The sequence below is a fragment of the Micropterus salmoides genome, unplaced genomic scaffold, assembly GCF_014851395.1.
Source record: "Micropterus salmoides isolate LMB-PRFRI ecotype aquatic unplaced genomic scaffold, ASM1485139v1 Ms_hic_scaffold_3, whole genome shotgun sequence".
Classification (NCBI taxonomy): Eukaryota; Metazoa; Chordata; class Actinopteri; order Centrarchiformes; family Centrarchidae; genus Micropterus; species Micropterus salmoides.
The window spans coordinates 4,993,335-5,017,658 of NW_024042261.1; the positions used below are offsets into that span (position 1 = coordinate 4,993,335).

General features: G+C 42.1%; 1 protein-coding gene across 1 annotated transcript in view; it reads right to left on the reverse strand.

Moving 5' to 3' along the window:
• The window catches only part of pipox (pipecolic acid oxidase), a 50,497-nt gene extending 28,742 nt beyond the window's left edge, over positions 1 to 21,755 (reverse strand). Inside the window, exons 1-3 of the mRNA XM_038693552.1 lie at positions 21,569 to 21,755; positions 14,473 to 14,621; positions 9,628 to 9,841 (exon numbers count right to left, since the gene is read on the reverse strand). Of these exons, the coding sequence (XP_038549480.1) occupies positions 9,628 to 9,841; positions 14,473 to 14,621; positions 21,569 to 21,679 (474 nt within the window). The 5' untranslated portion in view covers positions 21,680 to 21,755. The remainder of the gene's footprint in view (positions 1 to 9,627; positions 9,842 to 14,472; positions 14,622 to 21,568) is intronic.
• Positions 21,756 to 24,324: the final 2,569 nt, after the last annotated feature.

Below are 24,324 nucleotides of genomic sequence, written 5' to 3' on the forward strand. Positions count from 1 at the left end.
GTTAAAATATCTAAAATGTAATCAGGAGCCAAGCCATGAATAGCCTTACAAGTAATGAGTAAAATCTTAAAATCAATCTTAAAACAAATAAGGAGCCAGTGCAATGATGCTAAAACAGGGGTGATATGATCATATTTTCTTGTCCTAGTTAGGAGCCGAGCAGCTGAGTTCTGTACGGTCTGTAATCTATTTAGGGTTTTCTGATTAAGGCAAGTGAAGAGGCTGTTGCAATAATCAATGCGTGAGGAGATAAAAGCATGTGTAACAGTTTCTGCATCTGTAACATTTAAAATAGGCCTTATTTTTGCGATATTTCTAAGGTGGTAAAAGCTGGACTGGACCAGTTTAGAAACATGATGCTCAAAGCATAACTTACTATCGAATAGCACGCCAAGATTTCTTGCAACAGGCTTCACGTGTTGTAGAAGAAGAGAGCAGAATTTGATTGCAGAGATGTTGGTTATCTATAACCAGGATTTCTGTTTTATTGGAGTTAAGTTGTAGGAAATTATTCGACATCCAATGTTTTATGTCAGTAAGGCAGTCCTTTAATGAACTCAACATACTAAGGTCGGTGGGCTGTACAGGTAGGTATAACTGTGTATCATCAGCATAACAATGGAAGGAGATACCATGCCTGCGTATGATATCATATCCAGGGGGAGCATATATATAGAAAACAAAATAGGTCCAAGTATTGACCCCTGAGGCACACCGTAGTTGGTGGTAGAGAAAGAAGATTTAAAATTATTTATAGAGACACAAAACTTCCTATTGTATAAGTATGAGGCAAACCAGTTCAGAGCAGTACCAGATACCCCCACCCAGTGCCTCAGTCTGTTTAACATGATGCCATGATCAATGGTGTCAAAGGCCGCACTTAACACAGTATTGCCTGCATCAGCGTTCATTAGGAGGTCATTAGTAACTTTCAAGAGTGCTGTCTCAGTACTGTGATGTTAACGGAAGCCAGACTGGAACTTTTCAAAGGTACAATTATTTTCCATTACAGCAAGGAGCTGCTTAGAAACTATCTTTTCAAGGGTTTTTGAAAGAAAAGGCAGTTTAGAGATTGGGCGGTAGTTTTCTTTAAGACAGGTTGTACACATGCCGTCTTGAAGTAGACCGGGACACAGCCAGTAGATAATGAGCTGTTAAAAATTAAAAGCAGGTGTGGGCTAATATAATCCAAAACTTCTATTAAAAACTTTGCAGGAATCAGATCAAGAGAGCTAGAGGAAGGCTTCATCTTCAACATAATTTCCATAAGCTCTGCCATGGTAATAGAAGAAAAGGAACTCCAAGGATCCTGGGTAGGGTGCACAACATCTACAAAGGCAGGGTTTGGGCTAATACCGGCTCTTAATAATTCCACCTTACTGACAAAGTGTGTTAAAAATATCTCACAATCAGCATCACAATCAGCAGAGGCACAGGGAGAGGCAGGGTTCACCAACAGATCGAGAGTCTTAAAAAGAAAACTAGGATTGTGCTGGTGGACCGCAATAAGATTTGAGAAATGGTGAGCTCTTGCATCTTTCACCAACCTATTGTATGAAGATAGTAACTCTTTCATGGCTGTGAAATGGACCCGGAGACCTGATTTTTTCTGTTTTTCTGCATTCCCGTTTGCAGCTTCTGATATCTGCATTTAACCAGGGTTGCTTTGCAGATTTGAAGTATTGTTTGTTTTTCAGAGGGGCTATGAGATCAAGGGTTAAGGAACAGAGGGAATTAAAATAGTTGACAATATCATTAGTGGAGGAGATATCAAGGGGCACATTGCTAAATGAACTGAAGAGGCCACCAAATTTAGAGGTGCTCTGCTCATTTAAACTGCGGGTTTGTTTTGATAAAGACTGGACAACACTAGCAGCCTGTAGTTCACAGTGGAAATGAATGACCTGATGATCAGATATAAAGATGTCCTTAATTTGAAGACTCGTCAACGTGAAAATTAAAATCTCCACAAATAAGGACTCTGTCCTCATATTAAACAAGATCAGATAAAAATTCAGGGAATTCCAGCATGAAGGGACCAGCTGGATTGTGGGGGCGGTAGATGACAGAAATTAGGACCGGTGGGGGGCCACCAAGTTTGAATAAGAGCACTTCAAAAGAAGAGTAATCGTTACACAGAGTTTGAGTGCATTTAAAGTGCTTTCTAAAAACAGCCACAATGCCACCCCCACGGCCACTCTCCCTGGGGCGGCTAAAATAGTCATAATCCGGGGGGCATAATTCAATAAGCTGACTGTGATCACCAGGACCTAGCCAGGATTCAGTCAGAAACATAAAGTCTAAGTCAGCAGAAGAGATAAAATCATTTAAAATGAAAGTTTTGTTGAGAGGGATCTAACATTAAGAAGAGCCAACTCTAGTGATCTATACTGTGGTAAAGCAGACATAATGACCTGAGGCGACGATAAAGCTTGTATCCCAATTAAGTTATTACTATCGCTGAAACGAATGTGTCTGTCTCGTTTAACAGGCCTATGCGAAGTCAATACAGGGATTTTAGGGATGCATGAGGCAGCGATGTGACAAGCCGGCCTCCCAATGTGGACTGGAGTTATGGAAGCATGGCTATATACCTTCCACAAGGGGGTGTCAGTGGCAGTAGATGCTACCTTGTTGTTGCCAGTTGGCAAAGGGGCCAGAGAAGAAGAAGGAGGGGAAACAGGTTTAAAAACATTTAGAATTACAAAAAATCCATATCTACAACTCATACAGTATGAAACTCTCCATACAACACATTATACAGGACAAAGGATGTTCAGAATGGGTCTTATGCAGTCAAACATCTGCCTGAACTGCTCAGGTAACGTATCTGATAGTTACATACATGCTATGTGGCAATGTGCACCTGTCCAAAAGTTCTGGCAGAAGATATGCAAATCATATCATATAGGTACAGGGTACCTTAGCCAAATTGATATTTGGCTAAGGTACCCTGTCCCAGTTTTCCCATCACTCTGCATGCTGGGGGACCTAAGTGACATTAGTATAGAGGTGGACACATCATACATGCTTCTCACTGCCCTATGCATTGCCAAGAGACCGTCCACTGCGAGAGGGAGTGGACAGGGCTGGGGAGAGAAGTTGCAGAGCAGCTCGGCGCGCTGCGGACGGTCGGTGATCATTACCTCTGGCTGGATGAATCCTGACGCTCCTGATTTTACACATGATCCATGATGACACGGAAAAATACAAAATAATGGCAAAAATAGCATGTCATTTCTTGTTAAGAGGAGCTAAGCTCTCCTGTAGTTCGCACTGGTAGTTGAAAAGAAATTTGGTAAGAAGCTTTGATGAATCAGAATCAGCATCAGCAGCAGAAGGAGCTTTATTGCCAAGTAGTGTTACACACATACGAGGAATTTGTTTTGGTGATAAGGTGCTACACGTAGACAAACATATAGTTGACATAAATAATTGTAGAAATATATATATATATGGAATAGACAATACAAGTTATATAAGAATATTAAAGTGAATAGAGAAATAATACAACTATTTGCAGAATATACAACTATTTGCAGAACATATGCATTATTCTGGGTATGTGTAGTGCAGACGTATTGCAACTAAATATATAAATTGACAATATAAAAATATACAACAAGGATTTAACAATTAACAACAAATGTGTGCAATATGGTTTGTGCATGAAATTAAATAGTGTTTACATGTGCAGAGACATTTGTATTATTTGCAAGGGGGGGGAGCCTTGTTGATGAGGCTAGCTGCAGATGGGTAGAAGCTGTTTTTGTGGCGAGAGGTTTTGGTCCTGATGGACCGCAGCCTCCTGCCAGAGGGGAGAGTCTGAAACAGTTTGTGACCGGGATGGGAGGGGTCAGCTACAATTTTTCCTGCTTTGCTCAGAGTCCTGGAGGCGTACAGGTCCAGAAGTGATGGAAGATTGCAGCCAATCACCTTCTCTGCAGAGCGAATGATGCGCTGCAGCCTGCCCTTGTCCCTGGCAGTGGCAGCAGCGTACCAGATGGTGATGGAGGAGGTGAGGATGGACTCAATGATGGCGGTGTAGAAGTGCACCATCATTGTCTTTGGCAGGCTGAACGTCTTCAGCTGCCGCAGGAAGTACATCTTCTGCTGGGCCTTCTTGGTGAGGGAGGTGATGTTCAGCTCCCACTTGAGGTCCTGGGAGATGATGGTGCCCAGGAAGCGGAAGGAGTCCACAGTGGTGATGGGGGAGTCACACAGGATGATGGGTGAGGTTGGGGCTGGGCTCTCTCTGAAGTCCACCACCATCTCCACTGTCTTTAAAGTGTTGAGCTCACTGCACCAGGTCACCAGATGGTCAATCTCCCACCTGTAGGCAGAATCATCCCCACCAGAGATGAGCCCAATGAGGGTGAAGCTTGACGGACTGGTGACTGGAGGTGCAGCTGTTGGTGTACAGGGAGAAGAGAAGTGGGGAAAGAACGCAGCCTTGAGGGGATCCGGTGCTGATGGTCCTGGAGTCAGAGACATGTTTTCCCAGCTTAACATACTGCTTCCTGTCTGTCAGGAAGTCAGTGATCCACCTGGAGGTGGAGTCAGGCACGTTCAGCTGAGAGAGCTTGTCCTGCAGCAGCGCCGGGATGATGGTGTTGAAAGCAGAGCTGAAATCCACAAACAGTATCCTGACGTAGGTTCCTGGGGAGTCCAGGTGCTGCAGGATGTAGTGAAGGGCCATGTTAACTGCATCATCTACAGACCTGTTGGCTCTGTAGGCGAACTGCAGGGGGTCCAGAATTGGGTCTGTGATGGATTTAAGGTGGGACAACACAAGGCGTTCAAAGGACTTCATGACCACAGAGGTCAGGGCGATGGGTCTGAAGTCTTTTAGTCCTGTGGTTCTTGGTTTTTTGGGGACAGGGATGATGGAGGAGGCTTTGAAGCAGGCTGGCACATGGCATGTCTCCAGTGAGGTGTTAAAAATGTCTGTGAACACCGGAGCCCGCTGATCAGCACAGTGCTTCAGGGTGGATGGGGAGACAGAGTCCTACCCAGCTGCTTTGTGGGGTTTCTGCCTCCTGAATAGTCTGTTGACTTCCCCCTCTGAGATGGGGAGAGGAGGGGAGGGGGTGGAGTTGGCCAACTCTGAGGAGTAGGGGGAGGAGATGGTGGACTGGGGTTGAAACTGAGCGGAAGAGTCATGGTGAACGATTGACTGTCAAAGCGGCAGTAGAACTGGTTCAGCTCATTTGCCAAGCGAGAGTCGTTGATGGAATGGGGGACTTTGTAGTTAGTGATCTGTATGAACCCCCTCCAGACAGAAGTGTCGTCGTTTGCAGAGAACTGGTTCTTTAGCCTCTCTGCGTAGTCATTTAACTTCTCGCACCTCCTTGTTAAAACTGTACTGTAACGCCCTGCACCCAACTCGGTCCTGAATCCTAAATGCCTCCTCCTTTTCCAACCTCAGCTGTCTGAGCTTAGCTGTGAACCAGGGTTTGTCATTGTTATAACTCACCCTGGTGCATATTGGTATACAGGTGTCCTCACAGAAGCTGATGTAGGACGTCACAGCCTCTGTAAACTCATCCAGATTGTTGGTAGCAGTCCTGAAAACATCCCAGTCAGTGCAGTCCAAACATGCCTGGAGGTTCTCTACAGCTTCACTGGTCCACTTCTTTGATGTCCTCACCACAGGTTTACAGAGCTTTAGTTTTTGCCTGTAAGCAGGAATCAGATGGTCCCTGATGTGTTCGGAGTGTCCCAGTAGAGCACATGTGACGGCGTGATAGGCACTGCTAACTGTGGTGTAGCAGTGATCCAAAGTGTTCCCCTCTCTCGTTGGACACTTTATTAACTGTCTGTATTTGGGGAGTTCTTGGCTGAGATTTCCTTTGTCTTTACTATCTGTGTATATTTCACCGGAGGCTCAGCAATATCAGCACAGCTACATGTGTTGGATGATAATGAAACGGTTAGTGAGCTGGAATGGAACTAGTGTTAGTGGATGGCTCTTCCTCTGTGTTGTGACAGTTTTGTTGCAGTGTTGTATATTATGTGGGTCACGTTAGTTACAGCAACTAAGAGGTGGAGAAGCTGTCTACCTGGTAAAATGACAATAAACCTAAAGTGAACGTTACGAAGCAAACAGCGGCAGGTCCGAGCAAACGTAGCGTTAGCTGGCTGCTCCTGGCTGCATCACTATAGGCTAACGTTGCTCCACATTTACTTTTTACCGTTAATGTTACATCCTTTCTTGCAGGCTAAATCAACAGTGGTACACATGATAGTAACATGGGTCGCGTTAGTTGTTCAAGTAATATGGAAAGCGATTTAACTTTGCACCGGATAACATAAGCAACTGCTCGGCGTTAGCCGGTGAGCTAACAGACTTTCTCTGTGTTTCTCCAGCTTTACTAATGCTCACTTTGTTCTTACTCGACATCATCTGAACCTGTTTGGTCTGATGGGCTTCAGCACATAAAACTTTATTGTTGTTTTGTATCCTTACATGAAGCCTGTGTTTTTTTGTGAGCCGGTTGTTTTATGGTGTTAGTGGACTGCATGTTGTTAGCTGCCGTGTTGTTGGGCTGGGGCTGAATCCGACCCGGCGACCTCATATTAAAAGCAGAATAGTGGCTGATGCAAGCAACGGAGAAAACAGGCGTGTGCTTCATTTCTAAGTGAGTTTTGAGCCCATTAACAATAAGGCAATGAAAATTTGATTAATTTCATTGAAAAACTTACATATAGCCCCTTTAATATAAAAACACCTTCACCTTTTGTTTTGCCGGGGAGCTCAGTGTCGCGGTCCGCTCTGTAGAGTTGGAAGCCAGCCAGCTGCAGCGCGGAGTCCGGAATCAGTTAACACAGCCAAGTCTCCGTGAAGCACAGAACAGAAGATGAATAAAAGTCTCTGTTTTTCCCCACCAGAAGCTGAAGTTCGTCCAGTTTGTTGCACAGCGAGCACACGTTGGAGAGAAATATTGCCGGTAGCGGTGTGCGGAGTCCCCGCCGGCGAAGACGCACGAGCGACCCGGTGCATGACATTGCTAATGTTGAATGGCACTAACAACCTACTGGTAACTAGTTAATTGTGCTTATGTTAAATATAAATTAAGTATGCTAACGCTTGTTTGTAAGCCCTTGACATTACATCATCCCTAACTCATGGCCATCCTCAACCTGAAGTTGAGCTTTTCAAAAAGACCAGCACCATTTCAATTCATATTGGGAATCGGGCTAGGAAATCTGAATGAGAACTCTGTCTAGACTGCAGCTGATTTAGAATCTCTAGCAGACAAATTATACAAAAATGCCACCAGACACCTGTTTAGCCAGATAATCCAAGACAGAACTGTGGCTGGCCTCAGAATGTGATTAGACCTCCAGCAATATCTCAGCAGCTATGAGACCTACTGTAGGCTTCACGTGGTATTTATAGCTGGGACTTGTGAGTAGCCTACTCTTCACACATGTGACTTTGTATATACAGTATATATGATCTTACCCTGCTGGGAGCTGGAGGAGACACAACCACCCTGTTTGCTGCTAAGGGCAGTCAGGAAGGAATGATACAGAACACCACTTCTCACTCATATTTGTATAACTGCTATAATACTTCTATCAAAACAGATTGCAAAGCTGTTTTAGCCATGGTAGTGGCCTGGACATAGGGATGGCAATTTTGGTCTGTTCATAACTTTTTTCTAACTGAAATTCCAACAACTATTGGACAGAGCGCCATAGACATTTTGTCCAGATTTTAATCTTCCCCAGAGGATGAAACCTAATGACTTTAGCAATCCTCTGACTTTTCCTCTAGTACCACCATGGGGTTGACAGTTGTGGTAGAGAAATTTCTCCATAACTACTGGAAGGATGACAAGAAATTTGGTAAAGATATCCATGGTGCCCAGAGGATACGTCGTAATAACTTTAGTGATCTCAGGAGTTTTAATCTGGCGCCATTATCAGGCCAAAAATTCTATTTGTCCATAACTTTGGTTTGTAACTTAAAACAAGCATAAGTAATGACATATGCAGCAAACTAAGTTGTACTTTATGTTTAGTGATTATTAGTAAATGTTACCATGCTAACTTGCTAAAGTTACATGGTGAACATGGATACACTGCACATTAACATTATACCAGCTTAACATTAGTGTGTGAACATTGTTATGGCGAGCTGCTGACTTGAGCATTTGCTACAGCACTACTGTGCCTCACACAGTGTAGTCAGTGTAGTGACTTGATCCAGAATGTTGGGCTGTGGTAATCTAACTGTTTAGGGCCCCTAACACACCTGAGCAGGCCCTGAATACAGTCAGTTTTTAAAAAAAGAGAGAGACAAAAGACATGCTACTCTGTGACAACGTAACAAAACCATACAGTATATTAAGACATAATATTAAAAGCGAGAGGCTATCCGAGAGCCATGGAATGAAAATGCACACATCTACTGATGTATTAGGCATCTATGACTTTAATTTATAAATCGTCAGCTGCTTCACAAAAAAGTGAGTGAACAATCTGTCCAGTCAATTGTAAATGGCACTTCACTGATATAACAAATAACAAAGCAGCATTTTGTTCTTGACCTAGCAGCCGTGGATGAGTCTGTGTCTCTGCCAGTGCTTTTTCACACTGCTGACACTGTAATGTGAATTTATTGCTAAAGATATTCCTGGTGTGAGCTATAATTAAATTAAAACAATGGGCATGAAAATGTGGAACTATCTACCTTTTGGTATTTTTTAACCAAATTCTTAATCTAGTTCTTGTACATGAAATCTGAAAACCTTTTGCTTCTTTAATATTTCATTATATCCATGTGCTGGCAGAGGTTTTCATTATAGGACAGTTCCTATAGTTCAGTTCAGAGGTGAGTTTTGGGCTCAGGAGGTAGAGCAGGTACACTGATAACAGGGCTTTCAGTTCGATCCCCAGCTCTTCCTGTACAGATGTTGACGTGGCCTTGGGCAAGACACTCAACACAAAATTGCTCCAGATGGTCAGGCCAGCACCTTGCATGGTAGCTAGATGCCATCAGTGTGTGAGTGAATGGGTGAATGACAGGCAACATTTTTGATAACCTGTGGTCATGTGAAAGTCCTGAAAAGTCTTTTTATCAATGGCAAAACAAAATGTTCATCAAAATCTGCGTTGACCATGCTACAATGGTTACCACATACCATTTGGGTAATATTTATCATTCACCTTCGTTTTCCAAGATTGCCTAACCTGATGCAGATCTATGGATAGGTATATTAGAAGCAATTATTGGGTTGGAGGCATTTTTTGGCAAATAAAATGTCTATTCATTCACCCAGTATCTGTAGTGGAGATATCTCCAGGTACAGCTGATGTTGCCATGTACTCTTGGTACAAGCATGTTAGAAGGTGTGTTCTCCCCTTGCATTATTCCCATGAATTTGACTCACCCCAAAATGCAGATGTACGGATTATCCATGCAATAGTAGATAGAAATGTGCAACTAACATGTTTCTTTATTCAATTTGAAACCCTTAAAACTCACATTTGTCTCAATTTGCACTGCCCTTAGCGGTCCACATCATATCATAAGTGGACAACATGACTGGCCTGGACTCATCATTAGTTCCTGAAGCTAACATACTTAATGCTCTATTAGCAGTCTCTGTGCTGTACCTGTACAGTCTTGAGGGCACGGTCTGCATACAAAACTCCAGCAGTTATGTCCACCACAGCTTCATCTCCCTCAGCGAGGTTGACATGGGGGATGTGCTGGCTGAAGTTGTCACGTGTCAGGGTCACCATAGGAACCTTGTTCCTCTGCAGGGTGTTCTTCAACAGCTGGTAACTCTGACTGTTCTCTGGTCCCATCACCAGGAGTCCTGTTTGTCTAAAGGGAGATTCATGAAGATTACGGTTGCAACTTGGTAAGAAATGGTCAAGACATAACACTTTACAAATCAACTGTAACATTATTAGTACTAGTGTAAAAGGAACAATTTAAAGTCAACATGAGATAGGTCTGATGCGTAAGTTTAAGCACAGCCAAATTATTAGTAAAATCATCACTGCTTAGAATTCTGTATGCATGTGACACTTTATGTGAAGTAGTGTGCATAAGACTGACATGACACCTAGGATGAACATGATGGAGTATTTATAATTATTTATGACTGTTGTCATTAAGGACTGTATTTAAATGATCTATAGCAAGATCTAAAGTGCATGGCACAAGTGCATTAGTGTCCAACTCCACTTTTGCTTGTTAAATGGCATATAATCTTGGTGCGAAGTAGTTAGTCTCTTAATTATTCAGGTGTGTTCTGGGCGTAACATGAATCAAACCAATCAGTGTTATCTCGCATTCCCTTTACAAGCCAAGTGTGCCTGCACCTGGTGCACTTTTACTTAAATTGTGGATTAATGGTGCATAAAAACCATAATGCAATAAAAAAAGAGCCCAAAGAGTATGACTGCAGCAAGTATGACCCAAAAATGATGAACACGTGATTTCTTTATTGAGTTTACTTTAATGATTTGAGAGGCGGCTGTCAGTGCGTCGTCACCGATCCATGTCGGGATATTTAAATATTTGATGAAATTCCGCTGCTGTCTCAAAATGCGCACAGTATCTCTCTTAATGGGGAGCATCTTACAATCTGAATAATGCACGCTTTAAATAGCAGGAAAATAAAGTGCAATTGACTTTAGACAAGGATTTTGTTGGTCAATCGCTTTCTTTTGCTTTATGGTAGATATGAGCCAACAATGCACCTGACCACTCCTCATTTTAAGACCAACACTCCCATGGGCACACAGATGGGCACACATCCACATTCTTGCTTATTGTTGTATGCTTTTATTGTGCATAGAGGAGATGATAGTGGTTTATTGGCTGAAGTTGTCAATCACTGATCTTTGCTGAAGTTAAATAAATCCTTTTGTACCTTTTAAAGAGCAGTTACCTGTGCTTATTTGTGTATTGTGTTGTAGTGACAGCTGTTTGTGACGGTCAGTGCTCAGATTCACCCTTCACTTTCCACATTATTAGTGTAAAACAATCCTCTTTTTGAGATTGTTTTCACATTTGGTTATTGGTCCCTGATTCCAGGTGCCCCCTATGTATTAATCTTTAGAATTTTATAATATAATTTTAGCAATATTAATAACTTTATTAATACTTCTAAATCTATATTATTTTGCTAATAACCAAACCTTCCCTATCAGATCTCAACACTGTTTATCTTGACCCTGTTGTTTCCATTCCCTACCCTTTCAATTAACTGCTTTTGCCATTGAAAATTCAAGTAATCTGATCATTGTTGGTTAATATTGCCTTCATGCGGGTGGGTGAAGTGGGCTCAGGGTCATCAACACAAAAGTTTTGCTTCACAAACCCCCTCACCCTTCCCATGCACCCTTGAAAAACAATTAACCTTGACAATTGACAGTGAGGTGGCTTTCTCCCTCGAGACAGCTGCTCAAATATTCACAGTGGGGACTGTGGCGGGTTGCCCGTTAATCAGATGGTCGGCGGTTCAATCCCCGGCTCCTCCAGGCTACGTGTCGAAGTGTCCTTGGGCAAGACACTGAACACCGAATTGCCTCTGGCTGTTCCACCAGTGTATGAATGTGTGTGAATGGTGAATGCAGATGTAGTGTAAAAGCGCTTTGAGTGGTCGAAAAGACTATGGAGCATTTAAGGTTCCGGGAATATGGAAGAGCCATTCTGTATCCTGTAATATTACTGTCACTTTAGTAATATTGCACAGTTATTAATTTCTTTTTTATCTCTTGTCTTAATCTAAATCTCAATTCATAGGTCTAATTCTGTCTAATTTAGTAAAGTGAAAGTCAGTGAGGACAGATAACATTTAGTCAACCGGGAACAATTTTGTCTTTTTTCCTGTTGTTTTGTTGTAAGTGTTTTCTTTCAAATGTTAGTACAGACATAAATTATTTCAAGGCCAAACCCAGAAACTTGTAACCTATGCCACTAAACTGTACTTATGTGTAGCAGCCCATCTGGTCTGTACTTCTTTGGGATGGGCGAGAAAATAATCTAATAACATCTATCTCAGCCCAGGGCACCCACTCACTGCTGTTTAAGAGACACTTTATTTAACTCTATATATTTGCTTCTTTATTAGCTACTGTATGTTGCAATGTGACCAAGAATTTAGATTTTATGTATACTACTTACGTATCCTATCAAAACAATCAAGACCATCAAGAAGAAAGAACAGATTATTTAAGTGTGTAAAGTGGTCGCATATTGACCTAAAATAGCATGCATTTTTTAAAAATTGAAGCAAGTCTGTTTTAATGACTTATACACTTTAGAAGACATTATTGCTGTGGATTGGCCAGAACCCCATGTCAGACATGCACAACACACTGCACATAGAAATGTTCAACCATTACTACATTTCACTTTTTAAAAACACTGTCCTGTTTTGATGATTTAATTTATTTTGCATGCTGGGCATTTGCTAGATGAATGACGATTGATGCTTTGATCTGTGGCTTGCGGCCACAAATGCGTACGATTATAGGCTTAATGTAATTTTAATATTAACAGATATGAATGTTGTTATGTAAGATGGGTAATACAGACCATTCAAGTTCATCCAACCTGGTCTGAACCTTACATCTACCAGAATCCAAAACCTCTGCTTCTCTTTAACACTCCCTTCAGTCAAGGCTAATGGCTATAAACAGACATTCACTTATCCAGACTTTAAGGAAAAGCGAAAAGGAGGCACAGAAGTGTTCATCCCTTTGAAGACACCTGTGAAGATTGATGTAATGATGCAAGTGCATCATGAGTTTCTCTTTGGCTTAGTGGTGGGGCCTAATCACAGAGATGTCTGTAAAACAGGTCTTTAGTATATTCAAGGATATTTATTAAAAAGATAGGGCCAATTCTTATTATTTATTTATTTTTACTTTTACTTACTTTTTTTTTTTTTTACAGTGTTGTGGGTATGTCCATCATTGGGTTGGGCTGATAGACGATGTCATAGTACATCACCATTGGCTGACAGACATCACAATGTTGAGCCGGCATTGTGCTTATTATATCTACCTACTATAATCTACCTGCTTTCATCTGCCTTGGTCTTCTCTTCTCCCCCCATATATACATACATACACCTCTCACTGCAAACACACCGGCTTGCTCTGCCTCCTTCTGTCTCTCTCTCACATGAAGGCATGCATGTATGTTTTACAGAGTCGCCGAAAAACAGAAAAAAGTTTTCACAGCAACAGGTGAGCCACATGCCGGCTTGTTAATGATGTTGCCTCTCAAACGATCGAAACCAACATCTGCACTTACAGCAGTTAATCATTTTTTTTGTGCAGTCATCATTGAGGCCTGGCCCCCACGAACACTGTGCACTGTGCTTGACTGGACATCACATGACCGTTGGGCAGAAATACAGCAGATCACGTAGCGCCAGTGTGAAGGTATTGAGTCCCAGAGTGAGAGCATGTGAAACACAGGGTCTAATTCAGTAATCCGCCTGATAGATGGCTGACTTGCCCTTTGCCAGCAGTGTTTTCTAAAGGCTGCACTGAAATCTGTCAGCAGCCATAAGGCACAGACATCCCCAGCTAAAGGCGTCAGCCATTCATCAGAACATTTTATGACCATGTCTCCCTGTGTGCCTGTGTGTTTACGAGTGTGTGACGGTGGGAAAAGCCACGCGAGTGTATGTTGGATCGTAAATATGATACTTCATCTAGTCCAACCTGTCAAACTGGGTGATTGGTTGCGCTAGTTCAGCTGGTGGATGTGCACACATGTTGTCATGTAGGTGCAGAAACTAAAAAGGTTGGTCGGTAGAATTTAGCTTTCCTCCAGCCCTTTTTCGATGGCTCCATCTGTACCAGAGGCAGCAGCAGAAGTGGGAGGCAATGCTCACACCAGCCCTGCCTTGATCATTTCTCATTGCAGACATTTTTTGCCAGCCCAAGGGCATAGGTGGCCTTCAGATGTGGACCCATCAGTTACGAGCTGTGGACGGCTGCACAGGGGACGGGGAGGTGCACTGTGTTCTGGGAACATAATGTGGGTGTGGCTTAGTAGCATGAGCAATTACCATGATACATGAATAATAAAGAAATTTGTTATTCAGATATCTGGTACTGACAACAAACAGGGTGTGCTCAGAGGTAATTCAAGCAGGAAACCTAAAGTGCTGCTAGAAGGTTGCTCACAGTTTGATGCCACTGTCATATTTATAAACACACAAATTCCTTCCCACTGTGCAAGTGAAAGTAAAAGGGTGTGCAAGATGAAAAGCCCCTGTTCCACATTCAAAGGCATGCGAGCTGTCAAAGGGTGATTCAGTGATGCCGGAGGTAATGAGAAAGTCATGCATTTGTGGCTCCCGTAGATTGAGTTGCTGCTCTTGGTGCCTAGCACCTTGAATGTGACAAATCTCTGTTTTTGCAAAGCTTTTGTTATGTTCCATTTAATGGTTTACTCTCTCTGTGTTTCTGCTGACTGCTTACCTGTAAAGTTTGACACCCGCCTCCCTCTCCAGATTAGCCCATAGCTTGTAGCACTCCTCCATCATGTGGGTGTAAAAGTCCTGCTCGTAGGCTTTGCGGATGATGCGGGTCTGGCCATGGGAGCTCCCTCGAGTGTGGGGCAGGATGAACTGGAAGAGATGAACATACTATCAATTGGTTCAAATTCAACAATTTGGGAATAACAAACAACAAAAGGCAAAAAGTATGTGGGCAGCAACATTTTACCCATGTGTAATAGTTAGATGGAAGGTCACGTCTCCATCGCATTTCTATGTTGACTGGAGGCACGCCAGAGCGTCTTTAAGCATATGTTTTTTTTCATCAGTATTGTATTATATAATTATCTTATTTATTTATTGTCTGATATAATTTTCAACTCTATTTATTCATTACTTCTTTTTTAAATGTATTTATTTATGTGTGTGTTTTAATATTTTTGTCTGTTTTATTCTTCCTTTGCATTTATTGCTGTCTCACTTTTGCACATTTCTCTATGCATTTCTGCCTCTTTATGCAAACGAGGGGGGCTGTGTCTCAAGGGTTCTCGCCTATTGGTCGACCAGTCAGATGACAGTGGTCAACTCTACAAACTTGCTCCTCACACAGTCACAAAAGAACTGAGGTACTAACTAATTGATCACAATACCTGCCATGTCTTCCTTCTTTTTTTGCACGGACCCTCTGACATACAGGGACAGAGAACTGTGGCAAATGAACCGTTGTTTGTAAGAACCACATGGTCAGCTAGCCGCAGCTAAATCTGCAGTGCACTCATATTCAAGCCTTTACGGTAAATGCATGACAAGGAGCAAGTTATTACCACTATCAGCTGCTCTGTTTCAACAAAACCTACATTCAGGCTGGAAATTCAACTGTGGTGATGCAGTGATTTAACCAGCGGGGAGTAAGAAATACTATGAATAATAAGCTATTCATTTGTTAAGCTATGAAGAGAGGAAAAGTCCGCTAGCTGCTCGGCTAATTTATGCTGTGTAAAATGGCATAGGCTTAAGCTAATAATGGTGACTGCAAAAAACTAACCTTGACAGTTATTGTTAAGCCAAAGTTTATACTTTTGTTAAATGTGATTGTTAGTAATCCATGTTTTATGTGTGGTAATGGAGTCAATTTAAAGTTTGGTTATGTACTTCACTTAACCAGTTAAAGGGATACTCGTTCGATACTTAAGCGATTCTTATCCAATACACTTTTTGTTAAATTCAGCTAATATGTTCTCATGGGTCGCAAGCTCTCGTTTTTTTGTGTGCTCTGAAAAAAAATTGATCACAAACAAAGCTGCTCAGAGCGAGCAGCAGGTAGCGGTGGTGCGCTCGAAGCAGTGGGAGAGAGAACGTAAACAAGCAGCGGTACATTCAAATATGCTGGACTTCTTACGGGACTCTATAGCTGAGAATATGGCTGAGAAATAGGGGTGGGGGAAAAAATCGATGCAGCATAGTATCGTTATATATGCCATGGCAATACTGTATCGATACACGGATGCCAAGTATGGATATTTTATTATAGAAATTGCAGATGGGAGTTAAATTTTTTGGTACTAGAATAATTAAATTAAATTAAATTCAATTTTATTTATATAGCGCCAAATCACAACAACATAAGAGAGCAGGTCTAGACCATACTCTGTGATGCTATTTACAGAAGCCCAACAGTTCCCACCAAGAGCAGCACTAGGCGACAGAGGCAAGGAAAAACTTCCTTTTAAGAGGCAGAAACCTCGAGCAGAACCATGGCTCAGGGTGGGCGGCCATCTGCCTCAACCAGTAATAAAATCTATTGCTTTTTTAGTCCACTAGAAAACTTAACAGGACCATATAGACTGAAAAAGTGATATGAACAAACAGAGAAATGTATCTTTTTAGATGAACAGATGTTGACAAAGTTTGACTTTAGGGACCTAATTGGAAGTTGGAAAAAGGTAATAAATTGCAATATATCTCAATATATTTAAAATCGCAATAAAATCGAATCGCAACATAAATGTTATAATATCGTATGGGGCCTCTGGTGATTCCCACCCCTACTGAGAAACAGCCAAAGAGGGAAAGGTCTGAGGAATTGTGAAACAAGTTATATGACCAAATATCACCAAAATATTACGGTAAAGTGTGGGATTTGCGACACAACGAAATAAACAATAACATTAACATTAGACAGAAAAGTTGGCAAACTGGCTTGCTAGGAACTTGAAACGTAATGGAAATGTCAATATCAATGTAAAATGTATTTCTATAGCACATTTAAAAACAACAACAGTTAACCAAAGTGCTGAACAGGGTCGATGTCAACTGGAGAATGGTGGTGTAAGAGATCAGCCACATAAGGTGGCGCCAGACCATTTAGGGCCTATAAACAAGCAATAAAATCTTAAAATCTATCCTATAATGGACAGGTAGCCAGTGGAGGGAGGCCAAGACAGAAATGGACACTCCAAATGTAAACTTTGACCTCCTGGGAGGCCTTACCGTGGAGGAGTGTCTTGAGCAGGTATCTCCGGAAAAAAGACACCTGTGAAATGACATGCAGAGCCAACTAAAGAGGAGGTCGACAAACTCATGAGTGTTGCATAGCAACTCCCATGCACTATGTGCAGGCAGCCAGGTGGGACTATTTTTTGTATTCATAAAAAAATTTATATTCATGAAATACAAGAAATTCAAATTGTCTATTACTTTCTTTTTGTCATACTTTGTAACCATTTTATAAAAGGCTGGCCCAAACAACGCGTCAGGGCACACAACGCCCCTTAACTGTGGTATAATAAGCGTTTACCACAGCCTGTAGTGAGCTATTGCTTAATTAGCAGAAGGAAAACCAGGACATTTTTTCTCCTGGTTCATGGAAACTAACAAGTAGCTTTGCTGTATGTAAAGGCCAAGTTAATAACAAATGAAATGCATTAATAAATATTCACTTAACAAAAGTGTAGGGATGGGGAAAATGTATTCATGTAGGAGTCACAATTCTTTTAACCTTGTGAAAACATTAGCACTTCCAAAAATTGACCTTTTAAAACGTTTTTCATCTAAGTATAGTTCCACTTTTCTTCTCACTGCTTTCAATGTTGACTTCCAGGCATCGGTTCCGGCTTCTGTAAGCCAGTTGCAGCGAGCAGTGTTGCTACTGGCTAGTCAGTCACTGCTAACGTTAGCAAACTACACTGGCAAATAAAATAAATGAGTTCAGCTGCCAGCTTTAAATTGAATCATGACCCCAAGAATTGAAATGAAACTCTGGGATACTGAAAGAGTTGCTCCAAATTTTCGGTAAATTTGGCTTTTATATACATAAGAGAAGTGGACACTTCAGAGATGTAAGCTTCTCTGGCAAAATTAGACAGCTATGTAAAGAAGAACAGAAAAACCGCAAGCGAGATTCTGTCATGCATTCACTAGACATCTGCACACTGGATGCTCTGGCAGCGGATCATTTCTGTCAGCCAGAAAACGATGCAGTCACTTCCGATGGGCATTAGGGGTTAGTGAGGTCGGCCAGTTCATCCTTAAGGTGCTGGATGGGACTGAGGTCAGGGCTGTGAAGGCCAGACAAGTTCTTCTGAAGCAAACTGAAAAAAACATTTCTTTATGTACCTGGCTTTGTGCATGGGCACATTGCCATGTTGAGCCAGGAAAAGGGCCAAACACAAACTGTTTGAATAGTTCTAATACTATTGTATGCTGCAGCATAATGAGAAGGGGGTCTTGCCCAAACCAGGAAAAACAGACCCCGACCAAAATTACACACTAAACATTAATATCCATGTGTGGATATAGATGTCTGCATACTTTCGACCATACTTTCGACCACATAGTGCATGGTTTTTTTAAAAACTTTATAAAACAGTGAGATAAGAGAAGAAAAAGCTCAAAGACCAGCAGAAGCAGAAACGTGGGACCTCAACCAGATAAGTGCTGGCAAACACTGCACTACAGCTCACCAGCTAACGTCACAACATGCCACAAGTGACAAGCACACTAAACACAAACCACACACTCGCAACAGACTGCCTAAAGACAGACAAACGTGATGATTTCATGTGAGTTGGAAAACAGGATTGGATCAAATGTAAGTTAATAATTTTAATTAACTTGGAGCCATGTTAGCAGACCAGCACACAACATACACAACAGAAACTATTTTCCAGTGTTGTACAAAGTGTGCATGCTGGCCTTTTTTAGTAGAAGTGGCAAGTATTTTATAATGTTTGTAATGAGAACACACAAAATGGTAAGTATACAAAAAAAGACTAGTTGTTAAAGTCGTACACCACATCAGCTGGGCTAGATTACTAACAGGACTAGAGCAAAGCAGGAAATTATGGGCCCTTAGACCCTAAGGGACACAAAGACTTGTTGCTTTTGGCAATGGCAATGTTGTTGTTCACTGGTATTTTATTAATTACAGATTTGTGCACTTATATATGCACCATCAAAGCACCTTGTAACTGGAAATGACGAGGGCATTAAAATAGCACCTGTATTATTACATAATCTTGAGGAACCTTCTTGTAGAGGGGCCCTGAGTTAAAATAATTTCAGTTGAAAGGATGCCAGTTTATATTGTGCTTACATGGTTTATTTTGCTAAATAAAATTGAGCTTAATCAACTTACAACTAATTAACTTACTAGTACATACACCATGCACAAAGACCGGGTATCAATATCAATAATATTACAAAGAGTACACTCTAGACCTGCTGTAAATAAAAAGTGCATTGAACTCCTGTTCTGAAATGGCACTATATAAATCAGATTGAACTCAATTTAATTAAATTGACCACTAGTTTGAACATAAGATTTGTGGTGGAAGGTGTCTGTGAACATTCTCAGTCATCCAGGTCATAGTTATCCAACGAAGGTTAAAGTCAAGGGCAACTGGACTTAGTTGAAGATACTGGAAGACGTTTCGTCCCTCATCTAAAAAGGACTTCTTCAGTTCTGACTGACTGGCAGGGAAACTCAGCTATTTAACCTCAGTGGGGTCGTTTGTCAGGGTCATTGATACTGCTGGTTCGTTAGTGTTCCTGGCTGTTGTAACAACAGTCGTTATGGTAAGACTGAACGACCATCGTTAGTATCTTCACCTGAGGCCAATAGGTTACGTTTGTTGAGTTTCCTGGGAAGTGATGAAAGGACAGCATTGTAAGTGGGGGATAAGTGGTGGTGTAGACCCCCTCCTCTGTTCAATGACGGCTTCTCGACCCTGGTGCAGATGGCTTCCTTGACACCTCTTTCAAACCATCCATCTTCTCTGTCTAAAATGTGCACCTGGTGGTCCTCAAACGAGTGTCCTCTGTCCTTCAGATGTAAGTAGACTGCAGAGTCTTGACCTGAGGAGTTGGCCCTTCTGTGTTGAGCCATGCGTTTGTGTAGTGGTTGTTTAGTCTCCCCAATATACAGGTCTGTGCATTCCTCACTGCATTGGACCGCATACACTAGATTGCTTTTCTTGTGTTTGGGTGTGCGGTCTTTGGGGTGTACCAGCATCTGTCTTAGTGTGTTCTTGGGTTTAAAAAACACGTTGAAAATCCTCCTGAGTTACTCTGATACTTCAGACACGTATGGAATCACAATGTTGTTGTGTTTGACCTTCTCCTCCTCCTCCCCTGTAGTTTTGTTCTTCTTGGATCTTGTGGCTGTTTTCACAAAGGTCCATTTAGGGTATCCACAGGCTGTAAGTGCCCCCTTCAGGTGGTTCTGTTCCTTCTCTCTGGCTTGGGCGCTTGTTGGTATGTTTTCCGCTCTGTGGTGCAGTGTTCTCATGACCCCTAGCTTGTGCTCCAGTGGGTGGTGGGAATCGAACAATAGGTATTGGTCTGTGTGTGTGGGTTTTCTGTAAACACCAATCTGCAGTCTCCTATCCTCTTCAATGTGTACAGCGCAGTCCAGGAAGGCCAAACTGTTGTTGTGAACATCTTCTCGTGTGAACCTGATGTTACTGTCCACAGAGTTGATGTGTTCTGTGAAGGCTTGCACTTCCTGGCTTTTGATTTTGACCCAGGTGTCGTCCACATATCTGTACCAGTGGCTCGGTACTGTTCCTCTGAAGGGCTTTGTTCTCCACTTCTTCCATGTAGATGTTTGCCACAATCGGGGATACCGGTGAGCCGTGTTTCCCACCAACGGAGCAAAGATGGTAGAAATGTGTTTGGCAATGTTGTAGGTGAACGAGTTGATGCTGCTGATGGTGGTGGTGGAGGAAGGTTACTTTGTTGTCATTATATACTCTATTTGATAAATGTAGTTACTTTTGAGTTGCAGATTGTGAAAACAAAAGCTAAAAGCTATAAGTAATTAAAATAAGTTTACATTACAAGTGATATGTACATTAATCTATAAATGATTATAATCCAATAATATATTGAAACGGGCCATTCTGCATAATAAGAACCTTATGTGTTATGCTGGTTTTTGCACTTTACCATAGCACTACCATCTGCACTACCCTCATTCCACTATAATCAAAGTTCTATTTTTGCACTATAACTAACACTACTCATATTATGCTGATATAGCCTCCTGTACATCTTTTGTTGACTATTTTATATTTATTCTAATTTAATATTTGTTTATATGCTACATATAGTGAGTGTAGGGTGGAGAGGGGAGGGCTACAACTGCATTTCATGGTGCAGTCCTGTGTTGTATAATGACAATAAAGCTGAAGCCTGAACTTTGAACTTTGAACCCTGAAACTTCCACTTTTGGTACTTTAAGTATATTTGTATATGCTAATACGTTTGTACTTTTACTTGACACTTACTTTACCTTTGAATGCAGGACTTTCACTTGTAACTATTTCTACCCAGTGCTATTGCTACTTTAACTAAAGTAAAGAATTCTTCCAGCACTGGTAAATTAGAATTTTAGTACTATTTTACGTCTACTACCTCTGCACAGATAATGATTTTTTAATTCATGCATGCACAATTGGTCATGGAAAATAAACCTAATTCCACAATACACAATGTTTGAATACTTCTATCTAATACTTGTCTCTTAGTTGCGCTTGTTAATAACAATCCTCTGGAACAAATTTGTGCGTGAGACACACCTGCTCCAGCAGCAGAGTCTTCTTGTTCTCTTTTGCCAGCTCATAGGCCGTGAAGGAGCCCTGGACACCGGCCCCGATCACTATGCAGTCATACTCTCCTTTAGTCGACATGCTCGTAATGTTGCACTGACTGACGGCATGCAGTTTGCAGACGTACTTCACTTCTTTTCAATCTGCTGAAACAGATACGCCCGTCAGAAGGAGGAGGAACGGACACTTGTTAGATATTTGTGCCCTGAGTATTGCCTGCTAGGGGCGCAGACCACAACCCAAACCAAGCCTCTGTTTGAGGTTAGATTATACAATAATAATCCTGATTATGGCCATGTTTGGGGTCTGGGTCTGCACTCGTTTTAGAGGAAAATGGGATTTGTAAGGAGCATGATCGCACACAAGTGCCTGACAGTCCTGCCATATGGCAAAGAGCACTCGTCTACTTCCGCCACCATTTTACAGAAAAAGTAGCCAACTCTTTAGTATTAAAAAATAATGCAATTTAATCTTGTTAATTCGACTATATGTCATTAGTGTTGTCTATGGCACCTGTTACTCTATGTTTTTACCGGACTTTGGATAGATCTAAAATTAGCTGTGGTGGAAATTACTGAGTAAAACAAATTCCTCAATAGAAATTTACAAATTTCAAGTTAACAAGTATCTTATTAGCAGTGAAATTAACTTTATTTTATTTTACCCCGGCATAAAACATACATGTCAGAAACATGTCCACAAATACACAAATCCAAAACTAACAAAAAAATACAGCAATATGTCAATGGGCATAATAATAATAATGATAATAATAATAATAATAATAATAATAATAATAAATATTTGTTAATACTCATTGGATGGTCCTTTTCAAAGTGTTGTTTTTAGATAGAACTGTACTAAAGCAGAGTTAGTGTGCATGCTACTGTATTTGGGATGTTGCGAATGGTAAAGAATGTAACAAAGAAAAAGAGTTGAAAAGCCATTTTATATAAACTGTGATACCTGGATTACATTTACCCTTCGGGACTTGGAAACAAACAAAACAACAAAAAACATTGCAGCATAAAAAATTATACATACGTCTGCATAACAGCTTTATTAATAATTAATCAAGTCAAAGCAAACAAATAAGTCTAATTGCGTGTCCTAAAAGTTTTTTCACAAGCTTATCTTGTAGTAGATACATGTATAATCTGTCATATTGTGTGCAGGTCTGTTGGGCTGTTGCTGACACAGTGGATCATCAGGGCTAGGGTTCCTCCTCTGGCCATTTCCAGCACTGCTTATATAACCATGAACAGCCTCCTCAATCCAGAGGTCACTCACCCAGTTCACACACACTCACACAATGGGGCAGCCATCCGGAGCAATCTGGAGTCCCCAGGTCACACAGGCATCATTCCAGCAGGACAGATCATCCTTGACTCGATGGAAATGCGCAAGCGCCTCTGGGACTATGGAGGGCGACCCTGCGAGAGCGTAGCATCCTAAAGTGATGTGAGCTGAAGTCCTGTAGGGAGACTGTGGCCTGGAGTGGGGTGTGGAACATATGGATATGCTCCGGTGTGGTGGTTCGGTGTGGGGTTGAGTGTGGCTCTTGAGAGCAGGTCTGCCACCATGTTCTCTCTTGCTGAAGCCTCTCCCACCAGCGGTGGATCCTCAGAAGTTTGTGCCCCAACACAGTTGTAGCAAGCAATGATGTGACGGCCTGGTGGTTCATCTGCAGTGTAAAGTGCTCTCCGTACAGGTACATGTGCCACTGCTCGCGTGCCTAGACACAGACCAGCACCTCCCACTCTCCTAATAAGTACCCCTGTTCAGCTGAGGTGAGGAAATGAGATGCGAATGCCAAGGCATTCAGTACCGCACTGGATTTGAGACAACGCAGCTCCAACCACTGTACTGGAGGTATTGACAGGTCAGGATTGGGGGGCTTGTGAGGTCAAAATGGGCAAGTACAGGCTGAGCTGCCTTGAGGTGGCAAACAGCAACAGAGCAGGTAGGAGTCCATGTCCAATCCAGGTTGCATCCTTTGTCAGGACCTCTCATAGTGGGGCAGCTACTTTGTGCAGTATTGGGGAAGGAAAAGCATCTGATGCCAGTTGGGTGACCACACTGCATGCCCTCCACATTAGAGTTAAGTGGGCTGAGGCTGACAGCGGTCAGCAAAACCCTTCAAACTAAATGGCGGGCACAGCAAAGAGGCATTTTTCTCCATTCTCCATTTAGTGTGAGGTTGTTGCGGGTGATGACATTGAGCACCCTAGTTAGCCACTCATTGTGTAGGGCTGGAAGCAGCTGGGGGCGAAGCTGTGGTGTGGATGAAGTGAAGAATCCCAGCGTGGGACACAAAAGCTGTAAGGATGCGGCTGCCGGGTTCAGTGGGACCTGCAGGTAGCCCTAGAGAAGGCCGACTTTGTGGAACACAGAGGAGCCATGGAATTTGCCAGTCAGTTTATTCACTGGGCAGTGGATACTTATCTGGGATCACAGCCTTGTCCTGACCTGAGGTTGATGCACCTCCTGACATTTTTCCTTGCCTTTCCCAAAATCTGGTGCCAGCTCTGGCAGAAGACGATCTGCCGGAGAATAATGTTCTTTGAGTCAGCGTAATGTCCAGACAGCTTTGTGGCACATGTATGTAGGGGCGGGTCCATGAATCGTAAAAATGCCAGTCAACTCACTTGGTAAAGCGCGAGCTCCCTGTACAAGGCAGAGTCCTTGGAGTTTGACTTGGGTTTGAGTCCAGCCTGCAGCCCTTT